This window comes from Ochlerotatus camptorhynchus, unplaced genomic scaffold (assembly GCF_037179485.1).
Source record: "Ochlerotatus camptorhynchus isolate MF236.1 unplaced genomic scaffold, CSIRO-AGI_Acam_v1.1 ptg000361l, whole genome shotgun sequence".
NCBI lineage: Eukaryota > Metazoa > Arthropoda > Insecta > Diptera > Culicidae > Ochlerotatus > Ochlerotatus camptorhynchus.
The window spans coordinates 8,892,145-8,917,642 of record NW_027040849.1 but is presented as its reverse complement, the minus strand read 5'-3'; the positions used below and the strand labels follow the sequence as shown (position 1 = coordinate 8,917,642).

The window sequence follows — 25,498 nt, the reverse complement described above, 5'->3', positions numbered from 1 at the left end:
TTAGACTGGACTGGGAAAAGATGTGTCCAGGCAATCAGTCGTCCACTTGGTAAATAGTGGTCGGTTTGCATGATACAAACAGCAAATAGGGGTACTACAAGAGTTCAAATAATGGACGCAGTAGTTTTACTCCCCTCCCCAACAAAAAAAAAACATAACCTTATAGTACTTGACCTAAGCTTCAAGCTGCTAGGAATTTTTTGTGTCTCCCCTTGTCCCATTCCCACGAAGTTAATTACAGATACATAAAAATATGCTATAACTCTGCAAGGAATAATTATAGCGACTTACAGTCTTCAGAAGAAACGTGTGTTTGCGTAATTTTGATAATTGTCTTGAGCATGGTTTACTGAAATATTGATTCACTAAAAAGTTATAATCGAAAAACTAAATTGAAGGGAATTACTATGAAAATGCTCCATAACTCTGCAATTACCGGACTTAGAATTTTGAATTCTCATATTGATTGTTTTGACATTTTCTAGATTAGCTGTAGACCTTAGTTAGTTTCACTATTTTTATCATAGGTTAGATGCAAGGGAAAAAGTTCCACATTTTCCAATTTCGGACCACAGTGCGCTGGGTAAAGGTGTTGTCGAAGCTGTAAATATAGTAAATGCTTTGAAACTCCCTTTTATGAGAGCCTGTTTACCGCCTGGTTGCTTCCATCGAATCTAAAATGAATGAAATCGGGATCCAAACTACTTATATCGAAAAAGTTAAAAGAAAAAAGGAAACAGGAATCAAACTACGTTCTACCGAAGGCAAGCTTCGGGAGTGAGGAAAGGGAGCAAAACACATTCCACGCACAACAATGCAAAAATTCTTAACACCAAAACAAACCCAATGTACACCCACTCTGTCCACGCCGGCCACCTTGCAGACCAGGAACGCAACTCCGCCGAGCTGGACGGTTGTATTGTGTGCCATCACCTGCAAGAAGAAGAAGAAGAAAGAAAACGAAACACTCATTAGTAGGAGGTTTGAAAATTTCCACCAAGAGAAGCAATGAGAACAACATTCATGTAACGTAATTATCGGATAGCACGGAAACTTTCCACGAAATAGCCCCCCAGTAGGAATGGCAGTGCGAAGACAAGGACATTAAAGTTCTCATTTAGTGCATTTGGTAAAGTGCGACACTAGAGCTTGACAAGCGTGCCTTCCTTCCCTCCGCTTGTCCGTGATGGGTGCGACTAACGAGCAGAGTTTTGTGGAATGCCATCGAAAGTGTGTGTGGGCTGCTGTTGGCATTGAAATTGTTAGTTGCTACTTCGCAAACAGCGCAATAACATGAAATGGGGGATTTCAGACGGTGCTTCCTTGACTTGAAGCAGTTCGATCCTTTGGGGTGAGAGGACCAATCGTCAAGAAGAGCTAATTACGTCGACTGTTCCGCAATTTCCTCGAAAACGTCGTTTCCATTGGATGTTGGTGAGTGGTCTGTGAAAATATCGTAATTTTGTGCTGCAAACTGTCGACATAAGTCGAAGGGTGCTGTGGGGAGCTTGTTTTAAAATATGGAATAGTTGTGTAAACCCACGATTCTAAAAACATCAATTACGATAAGTTTGATAGCTTTTTGAACATCTGGTGTCCCTTTTCTAAAGATGTGCGGAAGGGTCATGTGCTAGTGCACCAATTTTTTGCTCAGCAAGCCGATGTTTCTAGTTCATGTTGACCTATTCCATGTGTCCTTGTCTCTACACATTTCACGTACAACATTCTCTGCCGCCAAGCTGTTAGACTCCTGAAAAAACTTCTGGATCGAGCGACGGAGTGTTCCTCCTAGAGGAGACAAACCAGCGTCTCGCTAGAATTGCTGACCGCTCCCCCCAGTGTCCACAGTCCACTGGGTCGGAGCCAGGAGTTGGAACCTGCAAAAAATCTCCATAGACCCTAGAATTAAACATGCCTTTAAGGCAGGCTCTAACCCTCTCGCAGTTACCCCAGTACACAGGGACCTAATATACCCACCGACAAACCGACATGAAACTTAAACTTAACTCTTGACCGAGAATCCATAACGGCCGATTCAAATGTGTAGCGATCCCATTTGTCAAAACCATAGAAATTTTTATATAGGGGAAATGGCTCTATGGCCTATGGATCTAAGATTGGGCCCATCGCTAAAAATCTGCTATTTATCAATTTTATCTAGATGAACGGGTCATTGGGACGGTACTAATGGATATGTTTGGTTGCTATTGAAAATTTAGTCGATTGCTGAATTTATGCATGGGCCCAAATTAGGGACTTTTAGGCCGACATTACATCCATTTCCCCTAGATAAAAATAATTTGACCGACATAGATTAGACACGAACCAACTCATACATTTTGTACGCGTGTTCGTGTGGCTAGGATAAATATTTTCAGCGAACACGTTGGCAGATGTCAGTTTTGTGCTTTGATCAAAAATTTCGGTATAATTCGTATGATCATTCATGTCGGTTTGTCGGTGATATACCGTCGCTACAACAACCATACGATCCCCTATACCGACGTCTCGATTGCACAAGGGATAGCTGGAATTGTGGTATCCGGCCCTGATGTAAGCGTGTGCCACCGCCTCTGTGACCAATGTAACATTTTTTCCGCCGAGGCAGCCGTCACCTACGTCGCTATTCTCATTCTATTCACGGATTCCGCCAACGTAGTAACCGCCCTTGACGCCGAGCACCCCACACTCCCGTGGATCCAAGCCATCATCTAGTGTGCTCCACCCAACCGTCGCATGGATGCCCGGTTGCTGCGGGATCCAGGGCAACGTCGAAGCTGACCACCTCGCATCTTCAGGACGACAAATGAGCAAATTCACGACAGAAGTTCCAAGCCCGGAACTGAAAACTTGGCTATCCAAAATTACATGGGAGTCGTGGAGCCATTACTGACTGGGCTTACGCAATCTCTTTAGCCGTAAAATCAAGTGGTGTTCTCCAGATTGAGCTCAGGACACACCCGTATCTCACATAAAATAACCGGGAACGGCGAATTTCACCGACCCTGTCCACTGTGCCAGATCCACCATTCGGTGCAACACTTCATACATATGTCACTGCCCGCAATAACAAGAAGCTAGAAACCTGTTCGATATCCCCGGCAGCATCCGAAATGCCCTCAGTGAAGATCCCTGCCGCTCAGCAGCACTACTAGCTTTCCTCCGCGAGACAGGCCTGTTATCTCAAATATAACGGAAGCTTACTTACTTTACTAATCAGGCTAAGGCCTTGTTGTCCTCTGCTGTCCGAAGAAGTCGTCTTCACTCTACTCGATCCATGGCCACAGTTCGCCAGCCTCGTAGTCTGCAAAGGGTCCACAGATCACCTTCTACTTGGTCGACCCACCTTGCCCGCAGCGCGCCTCTTCTTCTTGTTCCTGTTGGGTCGCTTTCTAGTACCATTTTCACTGGGTCGTCGTGTGGCATTCTTACTACGTGCCCAGCCCACCGTAGTCGCCCAATTTTTTCAGTGTGGACGATGGATGGTTCTCCCAGCAGCTGGTGCAATTCGTGGTTCATTCGCCTCCTCCACGTTCCGTCAAGTACGCAAGACCTTCCGGTCGAAAACACCAAGGGCACGTTGGTCCTCCACGAGCATAGCCCAGGTCTCGTGGCCGTAGAGGACCACCGGTCTAATCAGCGTCTTGTAGACAGTCAACTTCGTGCGGCGGCGAATTTTATTCGACCGGAGCGTCCTCCGGAGTCCAAAGTAGGCACGATTCCATGCCATAATGCGTCTTTGAGTTTCTCTGCTGGTATCATTTTCGGCGGTCACCAGTGAGCCCAAATACACGAACTCATCGACCACCTCGATTTCGTCACCGTCAATCTGAACTCGGGGTGGGAGGCTAACATTGTCTTTCCTAGAACCTCTTCCTTTCATGTATTTTGTCTTTGATGCGTTGATGGCAAGTCCAATCCGCCTAGCTTCAGCCTTCAGTCTGATGTACGTCTCCGCCATCGTCTCAAAGTGCCGTGCTATGATGTCAATGTCATCGGCTAAGCCAAGAAGCTGGATGGACTTCCTGAAGATCGTGCCACTCGTGTGTATCCCAACTCTCCTGATCACACCCTCTAACGCGATGTTGAATAGTAGACACGAAAGTCCATCACCTTGCCGTGACCCCCTTCGAGATTCAAAGGGACTCGAGAGTGTCCCCGATACTCGAACAACGCACATCATTCGATCCATCGTCGCCTTGACCAATCGCGTTAGTTCATCCGAAAATCCGTACTCGTGCATAATCTGCCATAGCTGATCTCGATCGATATAACGGAAGCGGACCCCTCAATTATGCCTACTGTCATACCTCAACTCCCACCATAAGGACAACTGCCTGCACACCACACCAAGACCAGTCTGAACACCCTCAACAACCACGACCACAGCTAAGAACAAGGACTTCCTATCCGTCAGCTATTCTAGGACACCCCCCTACGGCGTAAAATGAAACAGCACTAAAAGACAACAACTGTACCATACATATTACTTTGTCTTACATAAGTTAGAGTCGGTGTATAATGAGTCACGCCAAGAGAAAAACAGTTGAACTCGCATCATGGTTTTCGAAAGATTCCATTTCTTTTCACTTGGCAACAGAGGACTGCTACATCAACTTCAAATGACTTCTAACGAGCAAAAAAATGTTGTAAATCATTGTATTAGTGATTTTGTCCAATCATCTCAACAAAAAATAGTAGAAGTTCTCACTACTGATCGCTACCAAACGTATCCCATGACAATTTAACTATCACCACGTGTTTATGATCATTTCTTCGATTATATTTTATATTTTATTGCAATACCTTTCGTGGACCTTTCATAGCATCGTAATGTTTGTTTAATTTGCACGATAGGTAGCCGGTTTGACAGTTCAATAAGTAGACTTGGCTTCACTCTTGGCGTGACTCATTGTACACCGACTCTAACATAAGTATTCCACATTCAGTCTCGAGTAGCATTGGGCGATCTTGAAGCAAGAATCGATCTTAGTGAATCGATTCATTTTTCAAAATGGCACAAAAATGTTTCAAATACCTATAACGGATCATAGTAAAGCTGGTGCAGTTTAACACCAAGTTCAGTCTTAATTTGATATTACGTTACATAAGCTATCTTGTTGACATTTTACTTATAATAGTCATTTAGTGAGATGATCATTTAGAAATAAATTGTGTAGAACGTACGCAGTAAAAGTTGTGAGTGTAACATACAAACAGGGGTTACTCAAAATAACTAGGATAAGCAAATTTTTGGTCAACTTTGGAGTGTTGTACCTTCGTCATATATGATCCGATTTTAAATCTTCCAAGAGCATTTGACTGGAAAACTACGTTCGTAAGTTCCGAGAGGGACCAGTGTGGTCAATGATGCATTTAAAGTTTATCGAAAGTTTATTGACGAGAAACCATGAAGAAAGAGCTGTCTCTACCAGAACCGATTCCAGGGAAATGGCCCTATCTCGGTTGAGTATAGGCCGATTTTAGTTCTTGACATATGATTCGCTTTAGAAATAGTTCTTCTTTCTTTGTATTGACTAAAAATATATATTTTTAACCAGCATCATATATAAAATCTTATCAAAAATTTGGCAAGTTAGACAAGACTTCCGGAAACCCGGTATATCTCCGGTATCGGGTGACCAGAATTATTTTCGTGGCTACACCGTAAAACAATATTAGTTTTCCAGTCAAATGCTCTTGGAAGATGTAAAATAGGATCATATTTGACGAAATTAGAACACTCCAAAGTTGACTAAAAATTTGCCTATTCTACCCAAGTAACATTGCAAGTTTTATGGAGGTTTTAGAGCATGCTACAAGTCTAAATCATGGTCTACAGAACCCTTATAAAACTTGAATTGATACTTGGGTTTGGTAAAGAAAGATGAAAAAACCGATTTGTACCTTCCTTAAAAGTTGTCCTAGCTCGCTATTCTAATATCTATATGCAATCTTCACACTGCCGTACTCTAACGGAACTATCAACTCAATGCTTTCATCTATTCCATCTATCGTATGAAAATTACCACTACAGTCTGTTATTTGAAATTAGCATCTTCAACTATGTAAATCGTTGACTTCACGCAGAAGTAATACTAAAACATATAGTCAAAGTGCAGAATATCATGCTTTATAGTGCTCAATATTGAAATAAATTTATTGAAAAAACGTTGAGATGGTATCAGGTGGATAGCACCTATCCGGATATCTGGATAGTGAAATTTCAAATCTATTCTCTCTTTAACAGTTTCCTTATTTACTGTTCTAAAAATTTGTCAACAAGTTGGTTTTTAGGTGTCCATGTGGAATGGCAGATCTGTTGATTTCCCAAATTTAATAAAATTGAAATATACAAATATCCGGATAATCTGAGTCCCAGCACTTGTTTAAACAAGGCTCACAGTGGTTTGAAATTAAAATTTAGTTAATCAGCTTTTGTTCAATAACTACAAAACAAAACCTATAAGAGCTCCATTCATTCTTCTCAAAAACAAAAGAAGTGATCCAAGCGAATCCATTTTTTCTGCCTTCATCCGTATGCCAAAATGAATCCATTGACACTTCAACGTGTTTGGGAAAATTGAAACACGTTATACGAAATAGGAATCAAGAAGTAGTGTTTAGAAGTCAATCCATGTATCAATTTTGGTTTTATGAAGGTTCTGGAGACCATTATTTAAACTTATAGAATGCTTTAAAACCTCAATAAAACTTGCAATGCTACTTGTGCCTTTATAATCATTCCTTTTTTGTTCGGATCCATCCAAATAACAGAGGTAAAATGCGGGTTGTGCTTAGTATGACGGAAATTATTCCCAAACCTAATCATCATTTACCATCTAACACACCTAATTTAAACTCACTCCTGCTTTTGCGTCATGTTTGTGACGGGTTTCGAATGGATATCCTTTATTGAAATTTTGAAACATGAGAACTCAAACTATCCCTGCGATGTATGACGCCTTCCTTACAAGCAGGAACAAGCTTCCCTTTGGGATCCAATCGTTTTCCGCACAGGGAGTGCTGTGTTGTTTGCAAACATCGCCACTGGACCGTTACGAACGTTGAGGTCATTTATGTGGGCCTGACCAACCAGAACACGTGGCTGCCTCCCACCCACCCACAATATGAAATGAGACCTCATATATTACCGATATGTGGGTTCTGCCCTACGGACACTGCCTGCACCATTTGGCCATTGAGGCATCAGTGCAGGGAGGGAGAAAAATGGCGAGGCAATTTATTTCGGCTGGTATGGTCAGCTTTGGAGCCATTTTCCCCAGGATTCTAGAAATGAAGGAACGAGCTGCTGCTGCTTTGAATCGACATGGAGAAATGGATTTTGTTGTTTCATCTTCGAAAACTCCCATGTTGTAAACCAATTCCATAACAATACTTAACCGTCAACCATGAAATTACTTTCAACGACAACGGAAGTGTCGAGCAACATTGCTATGGAACACTTCGAATGACAAACCAGCTGAACCGTGATCAACAATACGTACACGGAAGAGGAAGTATTACGTCGGCAAATGTGTAAGGTTTAAGAGCAATTTTCAAAATTGAAAAACTTTTCCCAGTCGGCCACCTTTTGCCTCGAATGCAGCGCCAACAAATAACAGCTAATTCCAAGACGACGACAGCTTGCAGCGTGAAGAAAGTGCAAAGCGCGCCAACAACAACAACAACAACCACATTCAGCACCAGCTGTAGAGGAACGACTAGCCTTCCTTCATAGTCGTCGTATTACGCACGTAAATGTCTTGTTGGTGCACAAAACTCCAAGTCGTATATGCAGAAAGAGCTCAACGCTTCACACCGAGCACAAAATGGTAATGACACACCCTACTGAGCATACCGAGGACGACGGCGACGACGATGACGTGACAGTTCGCGGTTCGGTGAAGGTTTGGGAAATATCTTTATCCTCCCCCATGCACTCGCCAGCTAAATTTCGATGGCAGATCCTAGAGAGACGAAGGAAGGCATTACTGTGCCGGAGCTGCAGTTCACACCGGAATGATGAAAATATCCGCATGATGTCAAGTTTTTCGGTGCAGCTGCTGCTGTAAGAATTGAACTCGGGCGAGGCAAAGTGATTAAGATAAGCGAAAGAAAAACTTGACAAACCGTGGTAGCACAACGGGATATTGTTGTGGCGGTGATGCTCTTCCGGATTGGTCTCGTGAGTGATCGGGGATGTAAGAGGGATTTGGAAATTTTCTGTGAAAAATGGTAAGACTCGGTGCACCAGATGTGTTCAGGATTTTCTAGGTTGTAGATCGTAGAAAAAGGTGGCTACTTTTTAAGGATAGAGCAATTGTTCCTCATTCGACGACTAAAGGAATACAACGGTAGTTCCATCATGTTTGCTACAGGTGAAGAAAATATGTTCAGACAGCCTCTTGTTGAACCAGATGACTTATATCCGTCATTTACATTGACCAAACGAAGCTATATCAACACCCCAAACACGATGCCTCCTGTAAAATGTGTAACGAAAAATTGGCAATGTTTGAAAAATCATTGCTCAGCAATGTAGGAATAGGTTCCATATCTATTGGAACTGAATAAATTTTGAAAGTACGATGTTTCAAATGGCATAAATAGATTTGAAATTCGTCAATAAATGGCTTAGCTATGATTTTTCAAACATTACAAGTTTGCCGTTACTCATTTTACCGGAGGCATCTCCAGGACTCCAGAGCAGATATTTGCATCTACGTAGCACTTCTACGGGTTAGTTTCGTGCGGTTTTGGCAAAATTGAACCGTGGCGATTTGTTTCCGGCGTCATCCATTCCATCTCCAGCTGCTCCTGGATGGTTTTGGGATTCTTGCGCAATAACGAAAGCAACACGTACTCCAAATCGTCTTTGATTTCAGTTGAATGATCAGTACGGATTGTAGGATTTCCTCAACGTCCACGAATGGGTTCCCGAAGATTATCAACACGTACAGTGTCAAACAGAGCCCACATTTCCAGTTCCGGCCCAGAGTAGTGGTTGCCTGTCAACACTTCCGGACTGTAGAAAGTAGAAAAAAGTTGCCCTTCCTGTACGAACATCGCCGATCCGAAGTCAATCAGCTTGATATGTAAATTGTAACCGATGATAACGTTCTTGTCTTTGATGTCGCGATGTAGAATGTTCAACGAGCGCAGGAAAGCAACTGCATTATCAATCTGTCGAATGATCCAACAACCCAGCTTCTCCGTCATCACGGATCTTCGATCGATAAACTCGAGCAGATCCATCCCGGAGCCGTGGATTTCCATCACAACCTATAAGAACTTGTCGTTCTCTAACCAATCGAACATGTTGACAATGTTCGGATGCTTCACGTGCGTCAACAGGTAAACTTCCATCGGAATTTTCCGGTTATCCCCGGTCTTAATCATAAACTGCGGCACGAACTTCTCCTTCGGTATGCACATCGATATCACCAGCAACCTATCCGAGTTCCGGTAGCTCAGCTTCACATACCCGTACGCGCCCTTCCCGGTGTTCCTCACCAGCGTGTAATAATTGCTGTACTCTCCGTGGATCAAATCTTCATCGCACTATGACATATGAAAGATGGAACTGCGATTCGAGTGCTGTGCAGCAGCAGTATTCTTGTTAGCCTGACCAAGCGAATTGTCCACCGTACTGGTCACGCTGTTGAACGTCAAAGTCAGATTCAGGTTGTTGTACGATGAATGCGGTTCCCGGCTTACTCAGATGCAGTAGACCTTCCTCCCGCAGGGAAGTGTCTGATTCGAAATGGTGTACAGTCGATCACGTTGCCATCGTAGAGAATCGCTTCCCCAATGCTTTTCCCATCCAAATAGGTCGGCCTACGAGGCCGATGTCATTTCTGTTAATCTGACGTTGACGTGACCATTGTTTTCGACAGGTCGTACGGTTTGACATACCAAAACAAAACATTTTAACTGTCAAAATACCGGGTTGTCAAACATTAAATTAATCACAAACAAAGGTAGTCTGACGCCTGGCACTCTCGGCACAGCGCGGCATACTTGAGGCACACTGAGAAAAATGTTGGCGCAAAATAAGTGTTTAGAGTGACCACCCCTTGGCTTCAATTAAACACGAGGGGCACGCAATAACCTTTAACTCCTACGCAAGCCTTTTTTAAGTACAATAATTACAGTTAACTACATGATTAATTACTTTAATTACGAGCGTCGGAAATTTTACTTTTAAGTACAAATTTCAGCTTTAATTACAAGTCGCATAAATTAAGTACATTAACTCCATTAATGTACAACGAGAAATGTACTTAAATTTCCCCCAGCGTACCGTTAGACCCTTTCGTTATTGGCCCGTGAAACAAAAATTTCACAGGCCCTTTTGCTACGTTAAGGATAATGTCAGTTGGTGATTGGTGCCAATTCACATACAACGATCGGTTCGTGATTAGAAATGTAGTCGGATTTCAATACTGCCGAGGTGTTGGCAGGGCAATGAACTATATCCTGGATCACGCCCCTGTAAAAGCACCGGAGAATGCGACAATGAAAGGAATGTTTATTTGTGCTACCTGGTTCAACCTAAGAAATAACGAATTTAATTTGGAGGATGCGAACGAAAACAGAATTACAATAGAAAATTATGTTAACCTTTGCGTGCCTAACGTCTAAATTTGCATAGATTTCAAAATTCAATTAGCTATAAAAACATAATTTCTCAATATTTGTCTTTACAACAAATTGTATTTTGTCTTGAATCTATTGAAGTTTCTGAATACATCTGAAAATATTTTGATCAATTCATGGTTCCGGAGTTATTTCGGTTCCCGTTGGGGTCGCTTTTGGTCGGCATTCGGCTTTATTGTTCTGTAATAAGTATACACACGATGAACATCATGTTTTTTTTCTCTCAAACGATGTAATTGGACCAGTGGCAGCCCTTTCGATGGTTCACAATCACATTGGGCATCCCGAAAATGTTCCGGTGCCCCGGGGAAGTGGCCAATTCTCAACAAGAACCAAAACCCATCATGCGACATATCTAACAACATGATTTTACAAATCTTGGCCAGAAATGGCCTTATTGAAAGTCCATGGTCACACTAGCCCTTCCGGGAATGTTCCGGTGCCCCCGGGGAAGTGGCCAATACTCAACAAAAACGAAACCCATCGTGCGACATATCAAAATTCATGATTTTCCAAATTTTGGCTGGTAATGGCCTTAATGAGACTCGACGGTCACACTAGCCCTCTCGGACATGTTCCTGTGTCCCCGGGCAAGAACCAAAACACGTCATGCGACATATCAAACTTTATGATTCTGCTGAACTCGACCAGTAATGGCCCACGATCCCATTGGCCCTCCCTGGCATGTTCCGGTGTTCCCGGGTATATTTTCAATTATCGACAAGCACCAAAATCCTTCGTGCGACATATCAAACTTCATGATTCTGCACGGCTAATAATGGTCTTAGACAGTCCACAGTCCCATTTAATTGTACCCCCCCTTCCCCCCCGGTTAAATATCCAACTACCAATAAGAACCGGAACCCCTCGTGTGACATATCAAACTTCATTATTTTACGAAACTCCGTCGGTAATGACCATATTAAGAGTTCAAATTGCTATCCCAGACAGCTGAACTACTTCCGGGAAAAAATCGCAGCTGGTATGCAATTGTCTTCTCAGCACGGATAACTTGAGTGTGTCAAGTTGATCGGTAACAATCATTTCATGTCCTGTGCACATGGGACTCATCGTTTCCTATCGGTTTGGAGTTCTGCCCATAGTATTGTTTAGTTGACCCATGGAAAGACGAACAATGGGGAGGCGAATTTCATAAATGCTATCGCGACAATTCTGAATACGGATGTGATCATATGATGGTGATAATACAAATAAAAGCACACAATTGGTTTGAATCATCTTAGTGTCTGCAACCAAAACCTGATTATAATTTTTTTGTTAATGAACTCTGCCTTAATTCTGTTAATTATTATTAGTATAATAATATTAAGTTTGAAAGAAATATTGAAATAATCGAAGAATTCACGCGTAACATCAGAAAATTAATGCAAATGCATATACATCTTCCATTGAATCTGTTAATTCAGGCACAAGCTAATATCATCATCTGTCGATCTGTGCTGCGAACATGGCTTAAAATTTGAACATTTTTTGATCGGGAGGAAATTTGCTCGAGGAATTGCTTGAATTTAAGGAAATGTAAAATTTGAAGGCTTGTCGTCACAACTAAGAGATTCCCATTTCATTTGTATGGCAATCACGGCCCTCATTATGAGTATCACTTCCTTTTCACTGTATATTGTCGCTAGAGTTGTAAACCGATATAACCCATTCTTGACAATCGATTTTATTCTAGTTCTGCATTAAAGCGCATTATTCAACGAATACAGTGCACTAGATACGACATTATGTTGAACGTACAAAACGAAAGTGAAATCGATTGTCGCGAGTGGATTATTTCAGTTTCCAACTCTAGCATGGTGCTCCAAGAAATTTAGTACAAGTATTCGCAGAATTGGTCATGTTTGTAGTCTAGTAAAACATTATTATGCGTATTTCAGGGTGTAAGAAGAGTTTTTGAATGAATAAATTCATTCGAGTATGAAGTGAGGGTTTTCTTCATTTTTTAAAAATAGTTCAAGAATAATGATTTGGGTACGTTTCTAATTACATTTGTGTTACTTTAATTACATTAATTACAGAAAATTAATTTTTAATTACATTAATTACGAATCAAATTGAAGTACGTGTTTTAATTACAGTAATTACACTGGCACTGCTTTGATTACGCGAAATTAAATTTAATTACATGAAATACTTAATTTTCATTTTTAATTACTTAACTACATAGTTAAACACCTTGTACTTTAAATCCAACGCAGTCAAAAAGGCTATTGCGTGCCCCTCGGGGATGCATGAACTCAAGGCCATTAACATCATTATCGGATGATCCTCTTGATCTTGAGCCATTAACACCGGCACACTTCCTGACGGGAGGTTCACTACATGCTATGCCAGATCCAAATTTGAGCGATGTTCAGATGAATCGTCTATCCAGATGGCAATTAGTCCAGCGACAGCTCCAAGATTTCTGGATACGTTGGCGTCGTGAATATTTAACGCAGCTTCAATCACGAACAAAAAATTGGCAGCCAGCAGCAGAAATGCAAATCGGCAGACTTGTTGTTATTGTTGACACAAATCAACCACCCACACAATGGAAGATGGGTCGTATACAAGAACTTCACCCAGGTGATGATGGAGTCACTAGAGTGGTTACAGTACGAACATCAACCGGTTCGATGAAACGTCCGGTAGCAAAATTGTGTTTACTACCGTCACCAGAGCAAAACCAAACCTCAGATCAAAATTGAATCGGTGGTCCAGTGCGTCGAAAGGAGTTCTTTTCTTTTCTTTATTTTCAGAAGTTTACCCGGTAACTTCAGGGTGGGTGAGAATGTCTGCGAGCAGCATGAAACTACGGATGCAGCCAACCGCACTGACTAAGTTTAGGTACTCCACGGTGCTAAAAATCGGTTGAGTGTGGTGGCTAGTGGTAGTGAACCGATTCGCCGTGGTCACTCACTACTACGCACGAACTGCACGGAGAAGGAGAGAGTTTCTCGCCGAAGAATGTGGGAAGTAGAATTATGCGATAGAAATGTAAATATAGGAAATTAATTAGTCTAAAAGGTACACCGTCGCGAGTAGTGAACCGGGGGCAAACCCCGTACGAAATTTATGTTTAGTTAGTAAGAATAAATGTAGTGTTGTTAATAAATCAATGTTGTGCTTTAGTGAAAAATAAACGGTATTTTGTGAAAAAGGGTGTAGTGTTCTGTATGCGGTAAAGGAAGGTCTGCGGATGACAGAAGGATTTGGTCGAGGAAAGGATACAGATTCTACAAGGAAGGAAGGAAGGGATACGTTCACCGGGCAAGTAGAAGTCACCATCAAACGGTCGGGACGGTCCCCGACAGGCAATACGAATCATTTTCGAACCATTTTCATGTAAGCAAGATGATCCAGGCTCGTTCTGGAGTTTAGGTCAGATGATGAACTAGATCAACCAAGACAGTGACAATTTCTCTTATTTTTAAAATACCGTATGCGTGATAATGTTTGCACCATTAAGCAATGTCAAAATTAAAAAAAAATTCAAAAATTTCGTTTTCGAGTCTTTTTCTTTATTTAAAGGGGGATGTTTTTCAGAGTCTTAAACTATGTTAATCGTTGATCGAGTTTTCACTTGATGCAATTACGGCCTCCACACGCTTCCGGAATGCACGGCAGGTTCTAATAATGTAGTCTGGATCCATTTCTCTCCAGGTACGGGTCAATGTTTGTCTGAGGCTTGTTGTACTCGGGTGGCGTTTAAAACAGGCCTTGGCCTTCAGGACGCGCCATATTGAGTAATCCAGCGGATTGAGATCGGGGCTTGTATCTAAAGCACGACCGCTTTGTTTACGAAAGACTGCGAGGTATAATAATGTATTAGTAACAAAATTATGTGTTGATAACATTGAACTTCAAAATGAACAATTAATTATTATTATTTTTTAATTGGGCAGTTGTTAAATAAAACCTAAAATTGAAATGATAAAATCGGTTCCCTTGATATTCATAATTAGGTTCCAAACATGTTCACCCAGATTTCGGAAAATTACTAATATTAGCCATGGCAAAACAACTTTTAAAATAAAAGTGCACCGCACATAACAAATCATTATGTGTTTTTTTTTTAACTAAAACTGATTAAAGTTAACTTAAACTCAGCTTTTATTCACTTGTGTTCAACTACAAAACATATAAAAGAGCAAACGTTTTAATTGAATAAATGGAATGTAAATTTGATTGTTTAATCGAGTGCATCCCTCCACCTGTGCTAAGAGAGTGACGAAATCTTCTTGCGACACTGGATTTCCACCGAGAACTCGTAGAAGGTGGTACTTCGCAGAACGTACCGCTGCCTCCCATAATCCCGAAATGTGGGGCGCTCGAGGGGTTAAAATGCCAGAAAATACCTTCATCCGCACATTCCTTAGACACCTTCTCACGATGTGTTTTATCTTTCAGCATCGCGAATTGCTCCTGGATCTGGTTTCTTGCTCCTACAAAATTCGTCCCGTTGTCCGAATAGACATCTGTGCATCGTCCTCGGCGGGCAAAGAATCTCCGCAAAGCCTGTAGAAACCGTTCCGTCGACAAATCTGACACGAGTTCCATATGAACCGCTTTCGTTGCCATGCACACGAAGATCGAAACGTAGGCTTTGGTTGGTTGTCGTCCACGTCCTGCTCGAATGTATACTGGTCCGAAGAAATCGACCCCAGTCTTGGAAAACGGTCTCGAAACCGTAACTCTAGCAGCCGGTAACTCGCCCATTTGCTGCTGGATGATCGACGGTCTCGCTCGAAAACAACGCTGGCACTGACGAACAACCTTCCGCGCAAGAGTTCTACCACCTAGTGGCCAATATCGTTGCCGAACCGTACCCAAAAGTAGTTGGGGTCCAGCGTGGAGATGTTTGTGGTGATGATAGCGTAGAACTAATTCCGTGAATGGATGTCTAGCCGGTAAAACCATCGGATGTTTCATCTGCTGCGATTCCTCAGAGTGCGCTAGTCTACCACCAACTCGCAGGATGCCGTTTTCGTCGATTCGAGGGTTAAACCATCGCAAGGGCGAATTTCGACGAACAGAAGAACCTGACGACAGATGCTTGATCTCCTCCGAGAATGACTCCGCTTGCACCTTCCGGATGATCGCCCATTCGGCTAGTTTCAGCTCGCTAGCGGATAGAAAACCTGTCCGTCTTTGTTCTTCTGGACACCGTAAGTTGTCCATGAAGCGTAGCCAGTAAGCTGTTGTACGAATTAGCCTAGTAAACGATGAGAACTTCACTAAGTAATCCGAAACGAACTCCTTTTCCATCGACGAAGCGCAAACCACCACATTGCGTCGTCGTTCTAATTCTCCTTCTGGTGGGTTTCCAGCTCCTTTCGGCCATTCTTCGGGAGGATCCTCTAACCAGGTAGGCCCATGCCACCATAAGTTGTTCTCGACAATGTCCTTCGGAGCGATTCCGCGTGAAATTAGGTCAGCAGGATTGGTGATTCCCGAAACATGTCGCCAATTGTTTCCCTCTGTCAGCGCTTGAATTTTGGCGACCCTGTTCGCCACGAAAGTGGTCCACGTACCCGGAGGAGAACGAATCCAGTGAAGAACACAGGTTGAGTCCGACCAGAAGTGAACGCTGCCGTCTGCCTTCAGAGATTCCGCTACCCTTTCCCAAAGCTGAGCCGCTAGAAGCGCACCACATAGCTCCAACCGTGGTAGCGATTGCACCTTGAGAGGTGCAACCTTCGATTTCGAAATCAGAAGGTGCACCGAAACCGAACCATCTTGTCGTTCACTCCGAACGTAGATTGTCGCACCGTAAGCGAGAATTGATGCATCTGAGAAGCAGTGGTATTGCACGGACACCGCTCTATGTGCTACGACACACCGTTGTATGCGAAGCATATTCAGTGCAGGAATTTGCTTATGAAATGCTCGCCATTCCTCACCCACCGTTCCAGGTAGTGGGTCGTCCCATTGCAGACATTGCCCGTGTTCGCCTTTCAAACACCAGAGTCTTTGCATGAATATTTTTGCTGCTGTGATCGTCGCACCGAGCAGTCCCAGTGGATCGAACAATTTCGAAATGAAGCAGAGCACTTGTCGCTTCGTTAGGATCTGACCATCCGTTAGTGGTGGTATCGTGAACGAGAACTTGAAACAGTCCACGTTGGGAAGCCAGGTCAAACCCAATGTTTTCACCTCTGCATCCTGGTCCCAGTCGATCCCATTAGAATCCGGTAGCGCCAAATTCTCCTTGGGAACGTCTTCAAGAACAGCTGGACAGTTGGAGGCCCATTTTCGCAACTTGAATCCTTCACTGTGCATCATTGCGTCGATTTGTCGCCTCAATTCGACCGCAGATTCGACGTCGTCCGCTCCAGATATAACGTCGTCCATATACACGTCCTCTTCTACCGCTGGTGCAGCCAAGGCTTCAAGACGAAACCTAGAAGAGCGCATAGTATGAATATTAACACCCATTGTTCTCAAAAATAAAAGAAGCACTCCTAAAGAATAATTTTGTCTACCTTTATCCGTAGGACGATGAAAATCTAAAAGCGTTTCTAAGCATTGGGACAAAATTGAAACTCGTAGAACGATTTTGGAATCAAGAAGCACTATTCGATCTCAACAATTTGTGATTCTTTATCAAATCCAACGGTAGCTACATATGGAAAGGTGAATGAATTCAGAAGTCATATTTAAAAGAAGCGTTCCATTTTTTATTCAATCCCGTTAAAAAAAGAGGTAAAGAGCAGGTTGTGCTTAGTATAAAGTAAATTAGATCAAACATCCTAGTAAGACCCACTGCTGAGGAGTACTACAAAGGTTTAAATCACAACCGTGCATTTAACACAAAAATCTGCAATCGAATGCTGCATGGGATTGTGGAACCTGTTGTGCTGGCACCGTCTGGACGATCAGAAGTGTCAACACGATTCCACCACTACAACAGTCGGGGAGAAGATCGTGTAAAACGAATTGCATATGCACTTTGTGGTAGGCCTAGAACCGAGAAAGAATATTTTTCAAGGTTTTTTTTAATTAGTAGGACATAATTTTGATAACCAGCTCGATGAGCAGACGGTCACCGGACCATTATTTAAATTTGTAAATGATATAGTTAGTAGTAATAAATGTTCGATGTTAAGTGTAGTGTTTTTTTAAATAAAGTGTTTAATTGAAAAGACTGTGAATAAATGTTATAAAAATAAACTGAATTGTGATTGTGCCGTGATAAGGAAATCGGAAATTTATTACTCACCACATCACAAGAAATCCAAGGAATTGGTTCTTTAAAACCGAATGGAACACCCTCAATTCTTAACTTAAGGTGAATCGCTGTGAGACTTATTTCTCGATATTTCACCCCACAAATATCAGCTCCTACAAAACATACAACAACGAAACTGGAACTGTAGTACAGCAAACAGGGAGTTTCATCAGCGACGGCCATTTGTAGGCTCTTCAAAGAATCACCTTAAATGCAACCCTCGGTATTTTCACGCTAAACCAAACCATCAAAAATTTCCCTCCTGTCACAGAGATAGGTATAAATAAAACAACTTTGGACAAAGTGCAAGCAAAGCTCTCAATTATACCGGACCAAGAGCCGTGCTGTAATCGAAATGTGATATTCTACGTTTCCGAAAATTTCAGCCCGGCACCCATCGTCGGGAAAACCGAGCAGATGTTCGGAGGGTCTCTGTCTGTTGCTGCTTACAGCTCGGAACGTTGACTTCATTAGGCATCATTATTCTGGCTGGTCCGGGATCAGGCTCACAGCAAACTTTGCTGGGTGACAATCTGCCTGGGAACGAAACCAACGCAACACGTAGGTATGTTCGACTGCATACTAAACTGCTTTAATGATGAAAGTTTTCACAGAAAACTCGAGACAATTTTCAATATAATGACCATGCGAGCGCATGGTGAGTGCCTGGCGTATTTGCATGAGGGTAGATGGATGCTTTGAAGCGAGTGAAACACAACGAGTCGACCAGAGCAGAGGGAAGCAAATATGTGTGCATGTGGCAACTCTCACAAAACTGTATGTAATTGTGGGTGACACGGCACAGCTTTCCTACCAGCAATGGCCTTGGGAGCAAGAAGATGGGAAACCCCCTGCTCAGAAGTTAGCCTTTACCGTCCAAAAAGGAATCCTGCAAAATGGCAGTATGAAATAGTGCTCACTTGCGAAGTTGACTTCCAGCAGCTTTACTCCAGAGCCGTCCTTTCGGATCCGAAAGATGAAAAGATGCAGCCAGTCAGCTGCTGCTGTTGCAGATGATTCTACCAAGCGTTTAACAGCCTATGGGAGAAGAGATTCAGGCCGGGTGTGCGAACCGCAAAACCGCCGGATCATCAGTATGTTTGTGAAAATGTGTTTTACGTACTTGCAAATTTCCTTCTGAACGGTGCTGGTTGGCAAATTTTTGGGAAAAGTATGTCGGAGAACCAGGGGAGGGTCCGGTTGATCTAGGTTTGATTGTAAATCGTTGCACTGGAAATGGAAGCGGTTGTTTGTGGAATGTTTGACCACCGTAAATAGAAGTTGGGAGAAGGAATTTGGGACAATGGCTTGCATTTGGCCAAATGAAACTGGGGGTAATGGTTTAAGCATCACAATCAGAGATATGCTTCTTGTACTTTTCAGGGTTTCAGGATAAACCTTTTGCGTGGCACGGTACGCAATTGCATGTATTGGATGGCAGAGAGATGTCTCAATAACTTTTAGACTTTTTGAAGTGCTTTAAAGAACACTAAGTTAAAAGCAGGTGAGAGCTTCAGAAAAAGCTTGATGCAGTTGAACCGGCCATTTGCAAAAGTTTGAGGGAACACGAGACGTCTCGATTATTTTGGAAATACTTATTTGCATTTTTTGTACTTATCACTACTATATAAATATCCATTCGGTAATAAAGAGATACTGAAATGTAAGATTGACTTTACAGCGCAGAACTGAAGTGACTAAATTATGTATTTTCTTAAACATAGCTTCGAAGCATCTCCAACCAAAACAGTACGAGTTTACTAGAACAATTTCTGAACTTCCACCAAAGACACTTCAGGATCTTAGGGTATATCAGGAAGTAATCCGAAAGTTAAATTTTAGAACATGAGCCATAGATTTTCAGCTTAATTTTGGAATGTTTTCTTACTGGGTCTTGAATAGTTCTGAACATATCTTTAAAATTTTCTAATAAATATTGAGTTTTTTCCTTGATTTCGTTTTCCGTGCTACCGACGCCAGGGAGGCAGCTCCCACACCTGGACCCTACTTTTCTACCCATCAACTCATGAACCGACGACCAACGGCTTTACTTCCCTTGCGAAGGAAGGCATGATCAGAGATTTCATGAATCAGAACATCTCGGCAGCGCTTACTGGGATTGAACCCAAGCCTACTGGGGTGAAAGGTAATCACGCTTACCACTACACCACTGGAACTGCTCAGTTTTGTTAAATTGGTTAAATTGGTTGAATTTTTAAAATCTGTTAAATATTCTAAATATGAAGAATTTTTAAACTTGTTACAATTATTAATATTACTTTTTTTAAATCTGCAATAGTTTTATTTTACAAACGTTTTTTTTAAATAAGCGATATGGCTCTGATAACAAATTTAACACATATAAAAAATTTAATTTTTTTTTTTAATTTAACGAATTTAACAAATTTAACATAGGGGAAATGGCTCTAATGTAGGCCTATGGATCGAAGATTGGGTCCATCGATAAAAATCTGCTATTTATCTATTTTATCTAGATGGACGCGTCATTGGGACGGTACTAATGGATATATTTAGTCACTATTGAAAATTTAGTCGATTGCTGAATTTATGTATGAGCCCAAAATAGGGGCACTTGGGCCGACAATACATCCATTTCCCCTATATGCTAAATTAAGGAAATTTGCTTTATCGGTTACATTTGTGGAATTGATAGAATATGTAAAATTATTATCTTCGATACATTTATTAAACTTATTACTTTTGTTAATTTTGATAAATTTGTTTCATTTTCTCAATTTTTAAAATTTGTTAAAATTATTTAATTTCATACATTTGTTTTATTCGTTAAATGTTAAATTTGCTAAATTTGAAATTTTTTATAAATAAGTTGAAATTGTTAAACTTTTGGATTTTAAATAGTGAAATTAGAAAAAAAATTAAATTGTTTATTTTGATATTTTTTGATTTTTGATATAATTTGATTAAAAAAAAATAATTTTTTTGTATTAGCTAAATTTTTAATTGGAGAATATTTTGTTTTCCGTCGATCTTGTTTGCCGTGCTGAGCACCAATGCTACCAACGCCAGGGAGGCCGCGCCCACACTTGGACCCTACCTATCGATACATCAATTCATGAACCGGGGACCAACGGCCTTACTTCCCTTCCAAAGGAAGGCGAGATCAGAGATGTTATGCCTCAGAACATCCCGACGGCGTCCACTGGGATTGAACCCAGGCCTGCTGGGATGAGAGGTTTATCACGCTTACCACTACACTACCGGCGCCGCTAATTAGGGAAATTTTGTGAATATTTAAAATTAAAAAATTGTTTTTAGAGTTTAATTTGTTAAATTTGCTTAATCTGTTAATTTGTTAAATATGTTAAATTTCCTTCATTTGTTGAAATTGGTAAGTTTGTTTTGTTTGATAAATTTGTTAAATATGTTTCATATGTTTTATTTGATAAATTTGTCTAATTGGATTGATTTGATAAATTTATTTAATGAGATTAATTCGTTAAATTAGTTAAATATAGTACGGTACTAATGGATATTTTTGGTTGCTATTGAAAATTTAGTCAATTGCTGAATTTATGTATGGGCCAAAATTAGGGACACTTAGGCTGACATTACATCCATTTCCCTTATTGAACAAATTTAATAAATTTAACAAATATAAAAGATTTATCAAATTTAACAAATTTAACAAATTTAACAAATTTAACAAATTTAACAAATTTAACAAATTTAACAAATTTAACAAATTTAACAAATTTCTAGAAAGAGCTGGAATTAGGGTATAACAGCTTTTGTAAACAATGACTTCTCTCGATGAATTCTCGAAACTCAAGACCCGCCCGCGCAAACTAACATAACCAACGAGAAGGAGAAAACTTCCCCTACCTGATGCTGACGTTGATTTGTGGGTGCGAGCCTTGGCTTTCTAGAAATCATCGAGAGAAGTCATTGTTTACAAAAGCTGTTACGCCCTAACTCCAGCTCTATCTAGAAATTTGTTAAATTTGTTAAATGTTTAAAATTTGTTCAATTTGTTAAATTTGTTTAATTTGTTAAATTTATAAATAGGTTAAATTTGTTAAATTTGATAAATTTGTTAAATTTGATAAATTTGTTAAATTTGCTCAATTTGTTAAATTTGTTTAAATTTTTAAATTTGCCAAATTTGTTAAATTTGTTAAATTGTTATTTGTTTTTAAATATGTTAAAATTGTTATATATGTTATTTTTTTTTTAAATTTGTTTAGTTTGTTAAATTTGGTAAATTTGTTAACTTATAAGGTATGTTAAACTTGTTCATTAACCAATTGATAAAGTGGTTCAATTAGATAGGTTTGACAAATTTATTTAATGAGATCAATTTATTAAATAATTAAAAGGTGCTGAATTTGATGAACTCATTGAATTCATTTGAATTCGGATTTTTTTTTTAAATTATCCTTTATTTGTGAAGCATGAAAAATTTTCAGTTTTTTTTAAGTTTGTTATTTATTTTGAATTAATAAAAATTTGAAAATTCATTAAATTTCATAAATTTTTTTAACTTGTAAAATGTTTACATCAGTGTTTTTGGCTTTTCTATGATAAATTTGTTAGTTAGTTTAATTTGATAAATTCGATGAAATTGTTAAACTTATGGATTTTGCATAGTGAAATTTGAAAAATTAAATAAAGTTGTTTATTCTGGTAATTTTATTGATATTTCAATTTAGTTAAATATGTTCTATAAACTCAGTTTTATTAAACTGAAGAAATATATTTTTAATTAAAAATTTAAAAAAAAATTCTATGCAAGTTAAATTTATTATTTTTTGTTAAATTATTGCAATATGTTGAATTTGATAAGCATGTCAAATTTCTTAAATTTGTTAAATTTGATTTTTCTTTAAATTTGTTATATTTGCTAAATTTGTTAAATCTGTTTAATTTGTTAAATTTGTTAAATATTTTATATATATTAATTTTGTTAAATTAGTCAGATTTAAAAAAAAAATTAATTTGTTAACTTTGTTATACTTGGTAAATTTGGTAAATGTGATAACTGTGTTAGGTATAATAAACTTCTTCAATAATCAATTGAAAAATTGGTTAAATTAGATAGGTTTAATAAATTTATTTAATGGGGTAAATTATAGTAAAGTAATTAGAATTGTCTAAATTTGCCTAATTTGTTGAATTTATTGAAAAACTGTTTTTTTATTTTGCTTTATTTGTGAAGTATGACGTATTTTCAGTTTTTTTAGTTTCTTAAATTTGTTTAATTTGTCTAATTTGATAACTTTGTTAAATCTGTTAAATTTGTTAAGTTTGTTAAATTGGTTTTATTTGACAAATATGATAGATATGATTTCTTTAAGTCGGAAAATTTGCTTAGTTAGTAAATTTGCATAATAGGCTTTAGTGGAATCAATAGAATTTGCAATTTTTTTTATTTGCGATGAATTTATTGAGTTTATTATCTTTGTTATTTATGATCATTTTTTCTGATATGTTCCAATTTTTTAACTTGTTTAATTTGTTTATTGAACAAATTTGTTTCATATGAAAAATGAATTAAATTTCATAAATTGGTTAAACTTATTGGATGTTTTTAATTAGTTTATTTGGTTATACTAGTTAAATTTACAGCATTTGTTATATTTTATTAATTCGTGAAATTGATAAATTTGTGAGTTTTAAATAGTGAAGTTTGTTAAAAAAATAAAATAAATGTTGAAATTTCAATTTTGTTATAAGTGTTATAAAAGCTCATTTTTTATAAATTGAGAAATAATTTTAATATTTAATATATTAAAAATTGTTTTAAATTTTATTTTTTTTAACTTGTTTAATTTTAAAATTTGATTAAAAATGTTAATTTTTTTTCAATTGTTCAATTTGTTAATATTTTAAAAATATTTTAATTGTTTTGGGATTGTCAAATTTGTGATAAATTGGACCGATTTTTAATATAAGATAAATTAGTTAAGATAGTAAAATTTCTGAATTAATTGAATTTTCTAAAAAATATATATATTTTTTGAATTGGCTTACTTCTTGAAATATGAAGAGTTTTTCAAATGTTTCAGATTTAATCAATGCATTGCATTCATTATATAAGTTAAATATGGTTTATTAGTTTAATTTGTTGTTGAACTTGATAAATTTATATTTTTTTTGCAATACATATTATAATTTTGCATAATTATTTTATTTCCTCAATATGACTGAACGTGTGAAATTTCTAAAAAAAAATAATTTGACGTGAATTTGCCTTATTTTATGTTTTTAAAATTGTAATATTTGCCTAATTGATCAAAACTTTTAAAAATAAATAAGTAAATTTGTTAAAATTATTACATTTGCAAAGTTTATTAAATTTATGGAACTTGAAAATGTTTAAAAAATTGTTAAATTTGTTTCTGATTAGAAATTCATTAAAATGGATGAGTTTGTTAATGTTTTGTGTCATTTGTTAAATTTGTTAAAATTGTTTAATGTGATAAATTTATGGACTTTGTGCAATTTGAAGTTTTTTTTTAAATTTGGTATGTGTTTATTTTTTTTGAGTCATTGAAATTGTTAAATTTGTTATATGATTCACATTTTTGTTGAAATCCAGCCATTTTGAATCTTGTTAAATTTTCAAAATATCATGTTTGAATTTTTTTAAACTTTTTTAACTATTGCCCGACTTGCAAAATAGTTGCCTGTGCGAAATTAAAAAAAAATGATTTTTGTCAGTTTGGTATGTCCATCTAAAGAACCATTAGTGATCAATGGAAAGGATGATCAGTTTCCCATTTTTATCAGCCGCTTTTACACATTTGGTTGAAGGAATATTGATTCATGATACAAAGTAGGAACTATCGATTAAATGGTTGATTTCTCTGTCTCACATACTCAGACACACACACAATTTAGAAAAAGCACTTCCAACTACTCACCTCGCCATCATCGCCCAGCGACGAATCGCCACCGTCGAGATGATTGTCTGTCCTCGGGCTCCCGATGCCGGCACTGATGGTTCCAATGATGCCACTACCGCCATCGCTCCCACCGCCACCACTCGCACTACTACTACTACTGCTACCGCTACTGGCAGCACTACCCAGCTGACCCGTCTCCAGCCACAGTCGCTTCCAGTCCGTGTTGGCCAGTATAGATTTGTTATCTGTGAAAATAAGCGCAAAAGCAATAAAGGGGGAAAATGTAAGTCGGACAAAGTTATTACAATTGGTTCCATAATCCTTGCTCCTGGTGCGGATTCAACCGACCGAATCGAGCCAAAGGATGATGGAGCTATGGTTAACTACAATAATGGCAAGTAAGACTTCTGTTCAGCAGCTGAGCAGAGAGTGATTGAGTGGGTGAAAGATTGCACGGGAGATTACGGAGCTCAAATTGAGATATTGCTTCGGAATGGAATGCCAGCGGATTTAAAAGCGGGGCATTAGATACAGATACAAGTGATGATTTTGCAGCACAGTGAGTTACAGTAGATTTTCTGAATAATTTCAAACCAACGATCGTGGGTGATTATGTGTTATTTATCTCAAATTGTATCAAGCTTTCGGCACATACTTTCGGCTAAGCACAATTTGAAATGTTTAATTCAAGGTTCTTTTCTCTTGATAAATA

At 39.0% G+C, this 25,498-nt stretch overlaps 1 protein-coding gene across 3 annotated transcripts in view; it reads right to left on the bottom strand.

The window, feature by feature from the left end:
- The window catches only part of dpr12 (defective proboscis extension response 12), an 852,041-nt gene that overhangs the window by 308,400 nt on the left and 518,143 nt on the right, over positions 1-25,498 (bottom strand). For 2 of the 3 annotated variants that reach the window (XM_065231890.1, XM_065231891.1), the window contains exons 3-4: positions 24,805-25,031; positions 844-933 (exon numbers count right to left, since the gene is read on the bottom strand). In XM_065231890.1, coding sequence (XP_065087962.1) covers positions 844-933; positions 24,805-25,031 — 317 coding nt within the window. The remainder of the gene's footprint in view (positions 1-843; positions 934-24,804; positions 25,032-25,498) is intronic. The other variant, XM_065231892.1, reaches the window with a different exon arrangement.